The sequence below is a fragment of the Pholis gunnellus genome (assembly GCF_910591455.1).
Source record: "Pholis gunnellus genome assembly, chromosome: 21".
NCBI classification, from domain to species: Eukaryota; Metazoa; Chordata; class Actinopteri; order Perciformes; family Pholidae; genus Pholis; species Pholis gunnellus.
In genome coordinates, this window is record NC_136548.1 from 3,423,109 (window position 1) to 3,438,587 (window position 15,479).

General features: G+C 41.6%; 1 protein-coding gene across 1 annotated transcript; it reads left to right on the forward strand.

The window, feature by feature from the left end:
- Window positions 1–1,528: 1,528 nt before the first annotated feature.
- On the forward strand, window positions 1,529–2,995 carry LOC306713210 (general transcription factor II-I repeat domain-containing protein 2A-like; the record flags this gene model as incomplete). Its single annotated transcript, XM_079182858.1, has 2 exons — window positions 1,529–1,870; window positions 2,168–2,995. The coding sequence occupies 2 exons, from the start codon at window positions 1,529–1,531 to the stop codon at window positions 2,993–2,995; spliced, it is 1,170 nt and encodes a 389-aa protein (XP_079038984.1).
- Between the last annotated feature and the right edge of the window lie 12,484 nt (window positions 2,996–15,479).

Here is a 15,479-nt window from a genome sequence, read left to right on the forward strand (position 1 = left end):
GCATGTTTAAACATTCACACGTCTTACACAAAAAACAAATTCCTTTTCCCGTGTTTTAAATTGATGCTCTCTACCTCTCTTTTTTTATGCTCTGGACTCAAAAATAACCTAATTCGATTTTGGAGGTGAAAGGTCAAGGTCATTGTGACCTCACCTCCATCCCACGAGATATCTCAGGAACACCTCAAGCTAATTTCTTTAAATTTGGCACATGCGTCCACTTGCACTCGAGGCTGAAGTGATCTGAAGTTGGGGGGCAAAGGTCCCCGTGACCTAACAAAACACCTTGTCAGCCATCAAGAATTCGTACGCCAATTATGACCATTTCACACAAACCTCTAATAGGATAAAATTATGAAATGATTGACCTCGAGGTCGGTAGTTCTTGTTTAACGTAGCACTTAAAGCTTGGGCAGGAAACAGTGGATAAACTAGCAAGAGGAGGCTACATTTTGAAAATTACCAAACGGAAAACCCAGCCCAATGTCGCCAACTCGTTTCCAATGCAAGTAGCTAGCAGCACCTGCTCCAAAAGTTGCTTAAAAAAAAAAAAAAAAAAGATAGCCTCTTTAGGCCTCCCCCAAAATTAGAATAATGAATGTAAACAATGAACACGGCTGTTGTTAGTACTCACAATTGTTACGCTAGTGTCACACTCTTTAAATAACATACTTTTTAAAACGTTGGCCTTGGGGTAAGGTATCAAGTACTTTCAAATCAAAAGGCCCAAGTCCAAGTGAAGTTGCAAGTCATTGGTGTTAAAGTCCAAGGTGAGTTGCAAGTCTTTATGTCGAGTCTAGAGTCTTCAAATGTGTGATCTGTTGCGAAGTCATGTGACTCGACTCCAAACTTTTGGTCAGAGGCAGTTAATAATCCTTGTGAACTCGACTCTTAACTTTGAATCCTACATTTAGGTATGTTAACTAAGACTTCCACAGAGAGGTATATTTAGGGCAGACCTGGGCATCATACGGCCCGCGGGCCACATCCGGCCCTTTGTGCGTCCCTGTCCGGCCCGCGTGAGGCCAATCATAAATTACAAAATAAATTTAAAAAAATATCTATGTCGAGTGTGCAATACAACGGTGCTGCTTTTGTTTTGAAAAGCGTTATTTATGGACGTATGTCCGTGCGTAACCTGTGAGTGAAGGTGCACAGCGACAAGTGATGCCCGGTTACCCCCGAGATGTCCGCTCACGCTAAAAAAAGAAAAGTTGATGACGAATGCCGTGTTTTCAACAAGACATGGACTGCCAAGTATTTCTTTACAGAAATTAAAGGTAAAGCCGTGTGCTTAATTTGTGGTACACAGGTTGCTGTGTTTAAAGATTATAATTTGAATCGCCACTACACGACGAAGCACGAGGATAAATACCGGAATCTGTCTGATGAAGAGCACGCAAGGGAGGCTGATGCGTTGATGGTAAAACTGCAAACCCAACAAGGACTTTTTACCAAACTTCACACCCCCAGAGATGCAGCCGTCAGGACAAGTTTCGTCATTTCTCACAAAATCGCTAGAAAAAATATGGCGTTTTCTGACGGAGAGTTTATTAAGGAGTGCTTATTGGACTCTGTTGCGCTGATATGCCCGGAGAAGAAGGGCGCATTTGAGAACGTGTCACTCTCCCGCCGCACTGTAACGAGGCGGGTTGAGGCCATCGCTGGAAACTTGGAGCTTCAGCTGAAGAACAGAGCGGCCGACTTTGACTGTTTTTCTCTGGCTTTGGATGAGAGCTGCGATGTACGTGACACCGCCCAGCTGCTCATCTTCTTACGTGGGATAACTGCAGACTTTCAAATCACGGAGGAGCTGGCAGACATGCAGTCAATTAAAGGGACAACCACAGGTAAAGACTTGTTCACAGAGGTAAATGCGTGTTTGGACATGTTGGGACTGAAATGGGACAAGCTGGCAGGTGTGACAACAGATGGTGGTCGTCCAAATCTGACGGGGAAAAATGTTGGACTTTTAAAGAGGATGCAGGATAAAGTGACAGAAATTAACCCTGTGCAGAAATTGACATTTTTGCATTGTATTATACATCAGGAAGTGTTGTGTAAGACAGTGTTAAAAATTAACCATGTTGTTGATGCTGTAACTAAAACAGTTAACTTTATCAGAGCGAGAGCGTTAAATCATAGACAATTTGTTGCACTTTTGGAGGAAAATGAGAGTGAACATGGTGACATAAGCTACCACAGCAACGTCAGGTGGCTCAGCCTGGGCAAAGTACTGAAAAGTGTCTGGGACCTGAGAGACCAGATTCAGAATTTCTGTGGGAAGAAAGGACACGACATCCCAGAACTTTCAGATGAAGACTGGGTGGCAGACCTCGGATTCGCTGTGGATGTGACTGCACTCATGAACGAACTGAATGTCAAACTGCAGTGCAAGGGCCTTTTTGTGCATGAGATGTACAGTGCAGTGACGGCTTTCATGAGAAAGTTGCAGCTTCTCTCAAGCCAAGTGAAGGACAACATTCTGACCCACTTGCCAACACTAAAGGAAGCCACAAGATCAGCTGATCACCTCCACAAGTACTCAAGCAAGTTAGAAGCACTGCATGGAGAGTTTTCGAGGCGATTTCAAGATTTCAAAACTCTTGAGAGTGAAATGCACATGGTTTCTTCTCCCTTCAACTGCAGTGTGGACAATGCACCAAGCGATGTTCAGATGGAGCTCATTGACCTGCAGTCTGACCTACTTCTGGCAGAGCACTTCAGGTCAGTCTCACTGCTGGACTTTTACTCCTCCCTCAAAGAGGAGAACTTTCCACACCTGAGGAGGCATGCTCAGAGGATTCTGGTCCTCTTTGGATCCACCTATGTATGTGAACAGACATTTTCAGTGATGAAGTTCAACAAATCCAAACACAGATCCTCTATCACTGATGAGCACCTCTCAGCTGTCCTTCGCATAGCCACCTCAGACATTCAGCCAGATTTCAATGCCCTTGTTCAAGCCCAGAACAGACTGGATTATTCGCACTGAAGAGGTAAAATGAGGTGGAAAACAAGTTATTGTTTGTTGTATTGCAGTATTTCTATAAACTTGTTAAGTTGTTTGTTGTTTTTCCTTGTTTGTGGAACAAAGTTAAAGTGTGAACAAGTTAAAAATTAATTGCAGTGATTCAATGATTGTTTTTGTTTTCTTATTTCAATTTCACATAGCCTAATATAAATATTTAAGGATTAAGAGTTTAAATAAAACCATCAAAAGCAATCTGCTTTTGTATAAAGTCAAGTTAGGTTAAATGAAATTATTATTATTTATCTTACGGTATATCAAAAATAATATTGAGCAAAATTTAATTGAAATATTGTCGATGTGGCCCTCCAGCAGTGCTCGGGTTGCTGATGTGGCCCCCGGTAAAAATTAATTGCCCACCCCTGATTTAGGTTATGGGGCACCTGTCTGTCATTAGTGTTATTTTGATAGGCCACATTCTAATTTGTGGATGCTTATTATAACTTAGGTGTCAATCAATGTGTCAGCTGATATTTAGAAGTGTGACTCATGAAAAAAATAACAGTATGTTCTGTGCCGTGTGTTCCAGGATCAGGGTTATTATTATCAATTCAGGGAAACCTGAACTGGTTGCTGATCAAGGACCTGGTTCTTTCAATGCCCTTTTATAAGTGAGGTAGCATAAACAGTAGACACATCCATTAGCAGACCTCGGTAGGATAATGGGACGTTGCACTCAGCTGTTTGAAGCACTGTGTCAGGATTCTGTCTGTACTTACAGCATGCTATCAGCGAGCAATGCTTCTTGTTGGCTCTGTTCCTGTTCTGCCTGACAGTGTACTCAAGTAATGAAGTTGACAATTTAGTTTAGCCCTCCGCCTGGCAGGTGTTTATTATTTCATCTCTCTGCAATGAGCCCACGCATCTCAACATTATATGTAGTTGGCAGAACAGACTTTGTTCATCTGCCATATAGAAAAAAATGTATTGCATTTGCGTCATAGCATGCCATGCTCTTCATCTTAATTAGAAATAATCATTCATATTATCCTCTGAAATCAGAAAAAGTCAGGTATTTTGTATCTTGTACAAGGGTCTATACAACTTGGTCCCCTTTTATAGGATATGAGGAAACTTTGTCTGTTGCTTAAATCAAGCCCTTATTTCAGTGGCGGCTGGTGGAAAATGTTCTAGGTAGGACCATCCAATCAATTTCAGCAAACATCCCAGTATGATTTAATGCAAACAAATTAAGGTATCAAACACGCATTACTACTTTGCAGTTAAATATTTAACATTTATTCCAACACGAAAAAAAGCAGTAAATAACATCTTATTTTTGTCACCCTCACAGGCAATTAAATATATATATATATATATATATATTAATATAAAATACATATATAGATATAAGCTATGATGAGTTTTCACTGTTAAGTTACCGTCTCTATTAAATGTTGATGCCTCCATGACCAAGTTAAGCAGATGAGACTGAGGACAACTATGTAGAAGAAAAGATGTTCACTTTGCCTAATATGTAGCTTGACAGAGTTCTCATGTGTGCCCTGGTGTTCTCATGTTTCCTTACCTCCTCATCCCTCACTCCCAAACCTGTTTTTTTCATGTTTCCTTACCTCCTCATCCCGCACTCCCGTAACTGTCCGTGTTGGATCTGTTCCCGTTGTTTGAAGTTATTAGCATGACTGCATCCAGCTAGCCAAACCTGTCTGGTACAGCTAGTAGAGAAGCTTCATGTACTGATTCCTTTTCCCGCTAGACTGCTGTCTGAGTGTGAGGTCAGGCTGATCTGGGATCAGCTCTTTGGCCTGTAGTTTCTCCTAAAACTTCTCCTCTCAAACGGGTCTTGGGGGAGTAGCCTTCTCCTGACGAGAACGCGCAGCTTGGGGCCAAATCGTTTTGGCCCCACTCTGAATCTATTTGAGGACGCTGATTGGGTAAATTGTATGTCACTCATTTCTATCTTTAATCAGCAATTGGCTAAACTGCTTCATAGACCCGCCTCGGTGGGGCCAGCCCCACTAGCTGCTCGTTTTGAGACGTGCACACAAGCGGAGATGATGAGCAGACAGGCTGCATACAAAATCCCCTTCAAAATAAAAGCACAGGATTTTCTTTTCTTCTTTTTATTTCTTCTTTTTTTGGGGGGCTCAAGGTGGGGCCAGGCCCCATGGCCCCCTATTGACCAGCCGCCACTGCCTTATTTGCAAACCACGCTAACCCAGTGTACTTTTCTAGCCAATAATATCATCTCCCCGAAACACTTCTGCATAAAGTACTCTCAAAGATCCGTTTGTAAACAGATGTTTTGATGTAGTTTTGCTGTTAAACGCGGCCGCCATTTACTTTAATTCATGCAAGGCACACAAGAAAGTTTTTATCATGAATTTGAGTAGAACGAGGAGTAATTGATATACAGATGGTCATGTCTGGAGTAGGAGTAGAACAGTTTGTCTGTGATCATTTGACTAGTACAAATGAAAATGGCGATTGTGGTTCGTTGCTATGGTGACAACACACGTCGGTGGAGATGTGAAGTGTTGTCGCAGCTCACCCGAAAGAGAGCGGCTCTGGAGCTCCAGGAAGACAGATGGCTGGTCGGTTAGCTAGGTAGCTTGTCTTTCTACAGAGCGGCGGTGGAGTGAGACCCAGTGATACCCAGCGGCAGCCACCAGCCCGCTGTTCAGCTAGCTAACTAGCCCGCTGTTCAGCTAGCTAACTAGCCCGCTGTTCAGCTAGCTAACTAGCCCGCTGTTCAGCTAGCTAACTAGCCCGCTGTACGCTAGCTTGTTAATTGCACCATACTTTATTGCTACACAGATTACAGAAAACAGCAGAACAAAGTTCACATTCATTTGTCAATAGCAAAGTGCTTTGCTAGGCTGTGTTAACAGTGTGTGATGCACAAAGTTGTTGTATTTTTGGCTTTCTATGCTTCTTGACGTTACTACTCCATTGTTCGTTTTAGTCGTTGCTGCATAACCTCACCTCAGAGAGTCCACAGCTTGCCGTAAGTGGGTCTAGTTTATAGCCCGCTACAACGATCGGAATGGCAACGGTACAAATAAAAATGGCCGCCGCTTTGACCATCCTGCTACGTTGATCTGAATGGGAATGTCCGTTCTATTATATTTCTACGAGTATTCCTTCAAGAACAAATATGTTCTTGTGGCTGGTTCTTGCAATGAGGCCCAATGTATTTTGTTGTGCAGAACAAGACAAAAGAAGAAAAAGGAAAAAAAATGCCAACCTGTTTTATTTAGGGTGCCGGTGCTCCTTTCAGATCGGAGAAAGGAGGATAGATCTGCACTCTCATGAATCCTATTTTAAAAGTACTAAAATGTGTGTGTGTGTGTGTGTGTGTGTGTGTGTCTGTGACATTAATGCTTGATCCATGAAATTGTTGCTTGGAATACTAAAATCATCATGGATCACTACAGCTAATTATCTGACAGGGACATGTGGGTGAATTTATTGTCCATGTTGTCACCGTCATGTTAAAGCTGACCCAAAGACCATATCCCACATTTCCCATCAGTCTTGTGTGTTTGTTGAAAATGCTGTATATTTTACGGCTGGGAGTATGTGAATAGCAGCAACTAAATGATCACTTTGTATGTCTGTATGTCACACTGTTGTCTCACTGTTGTTACTCCTCAGTTCAAATATTGGACTGGTCTAATTAGTGGGCTCATCACACTCTATTGATCTATGGATTAGTGTCTCATGAGAGCACTAAGAGGCAACAATGATGCAACGAGGGGCAACGTGAATGCAGACCGACTTCTATAATATACCCATCATGGCCTGCATGACAAACGTTTCATACAACAGAAGGTTTTTCTAAGGTAAGTGTAATTTAAGCAAGCAGAAATCTTTATGCACTTTGATCTGAACAAACTTGTGGATAATGCCAGGTTGCATATAATTATTCATTTAAAATCACCGATACATCGGCGCAAGGGTGAGTTTGGATTTGCCCTCAGTAAAGGTGAATGTATACATTTATGAATATCCCACTGCCGCATCAGCAAATAAGCACACCTCTTTTGCATAATGATGTCCAAATTGAGGCTCGCCGGTGGAGTGCAGACGGCAGTGGAGGGGAGAGCTGTAGGAGAGCAGATTAGGTATCGTAGTGCATGTCAGCAAAGGTGAGAGGTTTTTCTTTCGAAATGACTGATGGCTGAGCAGCTGTCAGTCAGGCCGCATGGATGCTCGGACTCGAAAAATGACGACGCGAGGCCAGCACAAAATGACATGTGCGGCTGAACAGGAACGAGTAAACCATCAGCACTGTGACAAGATGAGAGGTGTAGCTTATGTCATGGTCATGTCTAGTTTGAGAAAGAAAGGCTCAACATCACCGTACGTGATTAACATACTTGTGGAGGGTAATAGTTTTTTGTGCTCAGTGTGCACACTCGATTCTTTAATGGGAGAGCTGCAAAGGGACCTCTCAGGGTAATTAATGATCCCTGCTATTTTAACACCAACAGAAATGAACATTACCCATCTGCTACAGGGTGGCTGTCCTAAAGAAAACGTACAGCTGGGCTCGTCAAAGCATTGCTACACAAGAGATGTGCCTTCTTTAGTTAACAGGACGAAAATGGCCACATTTCAGTTTTCTTGCTCAATAGCTTGACAGACACCTTTGCTATTCAATGGACTGTACAAACATGGAAGGTAGTTGGGTTTGCGCGGCAGTAAAGGCAAGGTGTCTGTATTGACTGGTGTAAAGGCAAACATTGACGTAGAGGAGCCAGTAAAATAGTAATGTTCTTTTATCTGAGAAAAACAAGAAAAAAGTCCCAGTATCTCCTCCTCTGCTGATTCACTGATGTCACACTCTGTATATGAAAAGAGTCAAGGGAAAGAAATGTTCTTAATACATGTCCTGGGGTTAATCAAATAAGCAATAAAGAAATATATGTTTGTACATGAGACCTTATTATAACATCACCACATTTGAGCAACAATAAGATATAATGAAATAATGTTACATTTCCCTTGATTCAGTAAACTGGGCTAAGGCACAGCCATTAGATGCTGTCGATAGGCTACAACACAGCAGTGGTTCACAAAAAAAGTTCAACAATCCTTTTTCACAGCAGATATTTTGACTTGTCAAACCCAGGCAACGCACTTTTGCTGCCTAAACCTAACTGAGCGGTTTCCTGCAAAGACAGAAGTTTATTTTGAAAATACTGTATGAACGTATTGAGCGGAAATAGACTCATGTTGGAAATGAAAAAAGATATCATACAGACTGTTGTATGATGATACGTTGCAGTATTTGACGAGTGAGAACGGGGGTTGACTCATCGAGCTCAGTCGGTATATGTTGCCCCCCGGCTTACTGTCAGGCATAGAGAGAGAAAATGCAGTAGGCGTCGTGGCTGTTAATGAACCTACTGTATTTCTTTATTCTTGCACCTTTTAGAAGTTTTGACAAACTGTTTTGACAGCAATGAGACTGTTAGAAAATATGGAACAGCTGCACTTTAACTTAATATCCACACATAGTCAGATCTATCCAGCCTGTTACCATCAGCACTATGGTAGTTTGCATCATGTTTATTAAATTATTCATTGCACTGAGCTCTGAACAGTTTTGCCTTCAATCAGTGTTACTTACATTTTAAGCAAATCCTTTCATAGCAATATTAATAAACCACACAGCACATCTTAAGACCTACAGATTTCACACAGTTTTAAGCTGTATAAGTACGTTTAATGTTAGAAATACATAAAACTAACATTACGTATCCGTGGAAAACATGAACTTGATATTGTTTGTTTACAGAAAAACAATACAATGAGACACTAAAGCCCCCACAACAATGAATTCACAAATGGATATGACCATAAAGTGTAGGTCCTCTCAACCCAATTTTCCTCGGAGAGCGCTCCGCATGACAAATGACAACAAGGCCATAACAGTCCCCATCGTTGCCATCCTACAGTTCAGCCTGTGCCGAAATGAGGCCAGCTCTGCTTTTAATAACAAAGTCGGCGTCTTCCTTTATCCTCCCTCTCCCAGTGGACTGAGGGGAAAATTGGATTTCACTCTTGTTTTTAAGAGGCTGATATTATCTCTTTTGGGGCGGAAATCATGTTTTAATAATTAAAATGATTTTGAAGATGACCAATTATGCTTCTTTTCAGCTGTAAATGAACGCCTGTTACCCGGCTCTTGGCGTTGTTGAAGGGAGCGTCCCTCCCTGGAGAGTTGAGCCTCTTAATCATTTAAGGAAGCCCCCCCACCCTCCCATTCCTCTTGTCTCTCTGCACCGGTTGTCGATGTTAAGCTGCTGAAATTATGAAGCTGTCCATTTTTGCAAAGATGAAAATATTCTTGTCTCCATTTGATGGTCCATGCAGATAAAACAAAATAGGACAGAGGTTAGACCTGCGTCTTCTCAAGCTTTTTCGATGCATTGCTGCTGAATGTGGAATTTCTTTCCCTTTTTGGACATTTTTCTGGATAATCTATTTCATGATGTAACCCACAAGTGTCTTTGGTCAATGATGTCATACTTACTTATTTGCATGAAAGTGATTTTAACATGTTCTGAGCCTTTAAGTGTATTTTTAAGTGCATATTTCTGTAGCTCTGATCAGAATATTTTTTAGGGATTTGAATAGGCCTGGTGTTTGAAGACAGGTTTAAGAATGTCCAGCTCACTATCCACAGAATTTCCTTTAGTTGGACGTTTCCACACCACATATTAACCATATCTTAAGTAGTGTTGATTTGCCGTAACAGAATAGCCGAACTAGAGTTTTGATTTAGCAAAGCCTCTATTACCTTGTTTTTAATGCTTCGATGTTGAGAGAAACAGTGTTTATCTCTCTTCTCTGAACCTCATGTCCTGGATCTGTCTGCTGGGTTGAATAAAGTGAACCACCAGATCCTCCTCTGCTTCCTATGTTTCAGTATCTGCACCATTTCTATTTGCATCCTACCTGACCAAGACATTCTTGCTCCCTGGGCCTATGCTTCAAACTATGATGCTCTATATTCCCTTCTAGCGCCAGTTATGGACAGTTTTTGCTTGGTACATGCAAACAGTCTCTTTTCACAATAAACTTCCAACGGTTTCACGAGAGAGAATAATTGTTGTTTGTGTTAAAACGTTGTTATGTGGGACGCCCTTGTAGGTTGACTGGTAGATTGGACGCCCTATGTACCAAGGCTGAGTTCTTACGGCAGCGTTCAGATCCGACCAACGACCCTTCAGTATCAGACACTAACTATCAGGGGCACTACGTTGGTATTTGACAACTTGGGAGTGAGAATGGGTGAACCCGACTAATCACCCCTACCAGATGATGAGGAAAGAACCGGTCTCTGAACACGGCCTGGCAACAGGAATACCACAAGGCTCAGTTGTGGGCCCCTTCCTCTTCATCTAACATCTCAATATTCTTGTCAATACACCTGTCAGACAGTCTCCTTCAGGGAAAGGAATGCTGACACTTCATCCTGTTCATACACTGGTCACGCCAACTCTCCCGATGACATATCCTGACCTTAACTATTCAAGGTCAATGCCTAACCGAAACCATCTCGCCAGAATTTCGCAAATCGAGGGTTACAATCTAGACCAGACTGACACTTGGGTGACCTTGGATGTTCTCAGCATTCTCTGCAAATATTACATCAGTAGTCCTGCTATGCAGTGTTTTGATCATACTGGATGGCATGCAGCTGATGATAGAACAATCATTACATACATAAGACCTTGAGACTTTACTTGGACTTGCACCTCACCACATGTCGACGTGTCCTCGAGGGAGACACTTCTCGGGCGTGTTACAGCAGCCCACTGCTCCTAAATGCTAAGGATGGGTTAAATGCAGAGGTCAAATTGCATGTATGTACCTGTATGTGTATGACTATTAGTTGCTACTACTATACAAATTTCTTTCCACTCTTTTTTTCATTGAGTCGCCACCACACCGACTCCAAGATCCCATTTCCTCCTGGTGTGGTAATGTTGCCATAAACGTTCAATCTCTATCATAAATTACACTTTAATTTGCCAATCTAGAGCTGAAATTAGATTTATATATCTCATATATCCCCATCCACCACTTGAGAACTTTTACATAATAGTATGCATAAGTATGGTCTAAGGAAAAATGTGAGACAAGCTTTACACTCCATTTTGTGATGGGCTTTCCTCGTCTCTGGTGGGCAGTGTTGGAGTGCTTCTTGTGCTGTTTATTAAAAATGAGAGCAAACAGATGACATTTTCTCTGCCAACTAATGGTGTGGCAAAAGATCTCATCAACTATTGGGTGGATTGCTATGACAATTGGTACAGATATTCAGGGTGACTGACTGACTTTCATCTTTGTCACATACCTTGGTTTACGACCAAATACCTACAAGACTAATCATCCCATCAGCCTCAAAATGACTTGGTATTTAATGCTAATTAGCAAATGTTAACATGCTAACTAGCAAACTAAAATTGTGAACATCACAAACAATACCCTATGTTTGTCAGTATATTTGAGTAAATGTTCTTCTGTTAACCTACAATTGATTTAAGAGTATTGAAGGCCACATTTACGTGGCATTTTTGGGGAACCTTGATTTGCAGTTAGAGTCAACGTCTGGCTCCGCCCCTGCTCTGAGATGACTTTAAATCAAAACAAAGAAGGCCTGGACATTCAAATCTTGTCAAAAATATTTCAAGTTTTCCAGTCCTTCAATGGACCTAACTATGACTTGTTAATTTGATAACCATACAGTCACAGTTGGACAACTCCATGCTCTCCTATCATACTATTAAATGTATTTTTTATTATTCATCATTATCACATTTTACAAGAGCCATGTTGTTCCTCAGTGTAGTTGCTTATTTATAATACTGCTTCACAAAATATATACTGTTCTGTAAAGGAAATGAGATTCAGTTTTTTCTGCACATTAAGGAATACTGTGGTTTGTACTGCCAACTCGCATTGTGCAATGAGTCTGTGCACAGGGCCTTTCCCTCTGTTTTATTAATGTGCAGTGTAACAAATGTCCTTAAACAAATTATGTGTGCTGGTGTGATGAATTATTAGGTGGTTTGATTTTATTTATAGATACGGTATGAGTAAATAAACACGAAGTAGCTGCTGTATCTCTGCATGCTCTCTCGGAGTGAATCATGGCCATTGCATCACAGTGTGGTTTGTAAGGTGTTGTTTTGCACTGCTATGCTATCCATCACCTTGTTGTTAAAACAGCATTCTTTTTGGAACAGGTAAGTCAGTTGGGTTCATTTGGTCCACAAAAATGGATCAAAATTATATATTTTTTTGCATTTCAGTTCTGGTCCCGTTCCAGTTCACAATGGCTTCTTACAAACCAACAAAGAAGAGTAAACAGGAAGTTCTGAGGAACTCATTAATTGGACATTTTTGGCGATTGTCATCCTGCCTCATCAGGACCCGTGTGGGGGAAATTACATTGCGGAGACCGACAGAAGTTAATGCAGCACTTTAATGCTTCTGATGTGTACAGTATTACTATTTTCCTTAATGTTTATTAATGTTGCTGGGGTATCCTGAAATGTAGTTGTGTTTTTTTTTCTCGACATTCAGTCAGGAATTTTACTACCACACAGTTTCAAATAGATGTTGCAATTTCACAACTGTGGGCCTCAGTTAAGGGCCCAGTGCCTCCCACCCCCCACCATTCATGCACTCCTCTACCATAACCTATCTCACACTCGTCTCACACTCCCCCTATATCGGAAACACTCAGTGCTGACATTAGCTGCACTTATGCACCGTGAATTAAGGACCCACACTGTGCGGTGACAGCCTCTGACATCATCACCCCCCCCCCCCACCACCACGTAGGAGAGGCCTCGCCTCCACTTCCCACGTCAGACCCCTCGCCTTGACTCTTATTTCCTGCCCCGCTCTCGAAATCCACAATCAATAACTGACAAAATGTCATACACATTTGTATCTGTATCCTCCCCTCGGCATGAACTCCATCCGCCGGTTAGACTGGTGTCAAGGCTGCCAAAGCTGTAATCTGTTACACCTGCACTCCTGATATAAATACTATAGACAGATTTAATGTTTAGGTTGAGGGGGTAATCAATCTTTTCTTCTAACATATTGTCTTTGAAGCAATCTTTGTTTAATGTAATTTACATTGAATAGCCAGTGTGGATCATGCAGGCAATGATGCCTGCGGTATTAATATTCTCATCAATAAGGACAGCAAAGAAACCAAGCTGTTATTCAAATCACTACTTAAAAAGAGCTGATCTTCAAACAATACATATTGAAGAGCTATTTGGGTCCCGCGTCTCATATCTGAGAGAAGAACAATAAAGACTATAGGTACTAAATAATGGAAATGGAAACTGTCAGTTTACAAGACCTCACACTAAAATGCTAAAGGGGAAATTAATGTTGCACGTCGCAGCAAGCAATTTGCTTCATTAATATCTGTTCAGCAGGATACATGAAATATAAACTAACTGGAACAAAGTTTCTCTTTCCCAAACTTCTGTAGATAGTCAGGTAGCGCTGCTAAGACAAGACCCAGAATGCCAACAATGTGTTATGAGCAGGATATATAGCAGAATGTAGGGAATTATATAAACCTCACAGTTTGCAGGGAATGAGTAGGAGCTTTTAAATAAGTGTCCGTTAGGACAACAGACTCATGTCCTCTGTGTTTTCAGGAAGCAAGGTCTTTTTTGCAACCTGTTACTCTAAGGGGCTGATCACACCGAGACCAGGCAGCAACCTCCGGTTCTGCCAAGTAAACCCGATGCGGAAGTGTCTTAAAACGTGCATTCTCTCTACTGGCCAGCAGGGGGCGACTCTTCTGGTTACAAAAAGAAGTCCAATTGTATAGAAGTCTTTGAGAAAATGACTCTACTTCTCTCTTGATTTATTGCCTCAGTAAACATTGTAAACATGAGTTTATGGTCTCAATCTCTGGTTTCAAGTCTTCTTCAATACAACATGATGTTCATTTAGTAAATTATGGTCCATTTAGAGTCAAATGGACCATAAAGAGGAGTATGTTTTGGGGTGGGCTTACCGTGATTGACAAGTCGCTGTCGCTACCAGAGCTGTATTCGGCGTCTCTACGTCACTCTTCCGCATTCCAAATATGGTACTTTCTGTTGCTAAAAAAACAACATGGCGACGGCGACATTCCAAGATGGCAACGGCGAAATCATCGAACTCTAGGCTTCATAAAGGCAGTCCACAAACCAAATGGGTGACGTCACGATGACTACGTCCACTTCTTGTAAACAGTGTATGACCGAGACTGTATATAAGAAGTAGACCGGTTGCACAAGAGAGGAGCGCACACCTGGCGCGCCGTACCAAAGGAAACCAATGTTTTTTACAAGTGATGCTTTTCAAGGAACAAGTCTCGGTATGATCAGGACCAGGCATCTTTACAGACATCCACTACTTACTTGCACACTTACAGGCAGTACTAGGTATTTACTATTTTACATGTTACTCCCATGTGAATAAACTCCCAGGTCACTTGATAGTGATTTCATTAGTTCTGACCTAGCAGTACTTTAAACATGGAAGAACACTCAATGGAATCCTGTTAGATTAAGTGCAACGCTGTGTGCATTTTGCTCAACGTTACCGAGTGCGCCTTGATAAATTCATCATGACATTTTATTTCTCATGCACAAAAAAAAAACGTTGACAAATCAGGAAATACTGCACGTCGCTGCAGAGATTCTTCTTACAAATAACTCACACAGATCAGCTTTCGTTCCAATGGGACATTTTTTGGAGTAGATGAATAATTATAAATCAAACGCCTCCAGACTTTGCCACAGCTTAGCAGACTGTTATTGGATATTGGACGTTGGACGTGGCAACGAAGACTCCGCTGCCGTTCCCGCCAACCTACCGATCACAAGGATATTCAGTGAAGGCGTAGAGAGGAGGACGCTGAACAGCTCAGTTAGGCCACTCCTCTTTACCAAAATGACCCGCTTTGTCTTATGGAAAGCCTGTGATTTAGCTATATGCATGGTCAGAGAGACAGAACATATACATCAAGGGGATCAGATATCTTAAGGCCCAGTATTGTGAGGGTCGAAAGGCACTCGATGGTGATATTGACGCATGAAAAAGACCTTAAGTCACTTTGTAAGAAACGGCAGCACATGTACATGCTGTGGCTGGTAGCTTCCCATGAATTTTGCTACATTTTAATCCTTATTCATATTTGTTTTGGTGTTTAGAATACATTCAACAGTAGAGCTGAGATGGAAGCTAAGCTAACAACAGGACTCCGGTGGGACGAGAGGAGGTGGACTCTGTTTACGTCATGATGCTTGGTGCTCAAACACAGTCAAAGTTGATGGACAATGTTCTTTTTTTTTATGAATTCATTTTATTTGTATTGTGACGATGTTGGCCATATTATCTGCCCAGAGAATTGCACAACATGAATTTACTTCTGTTTTGTTTG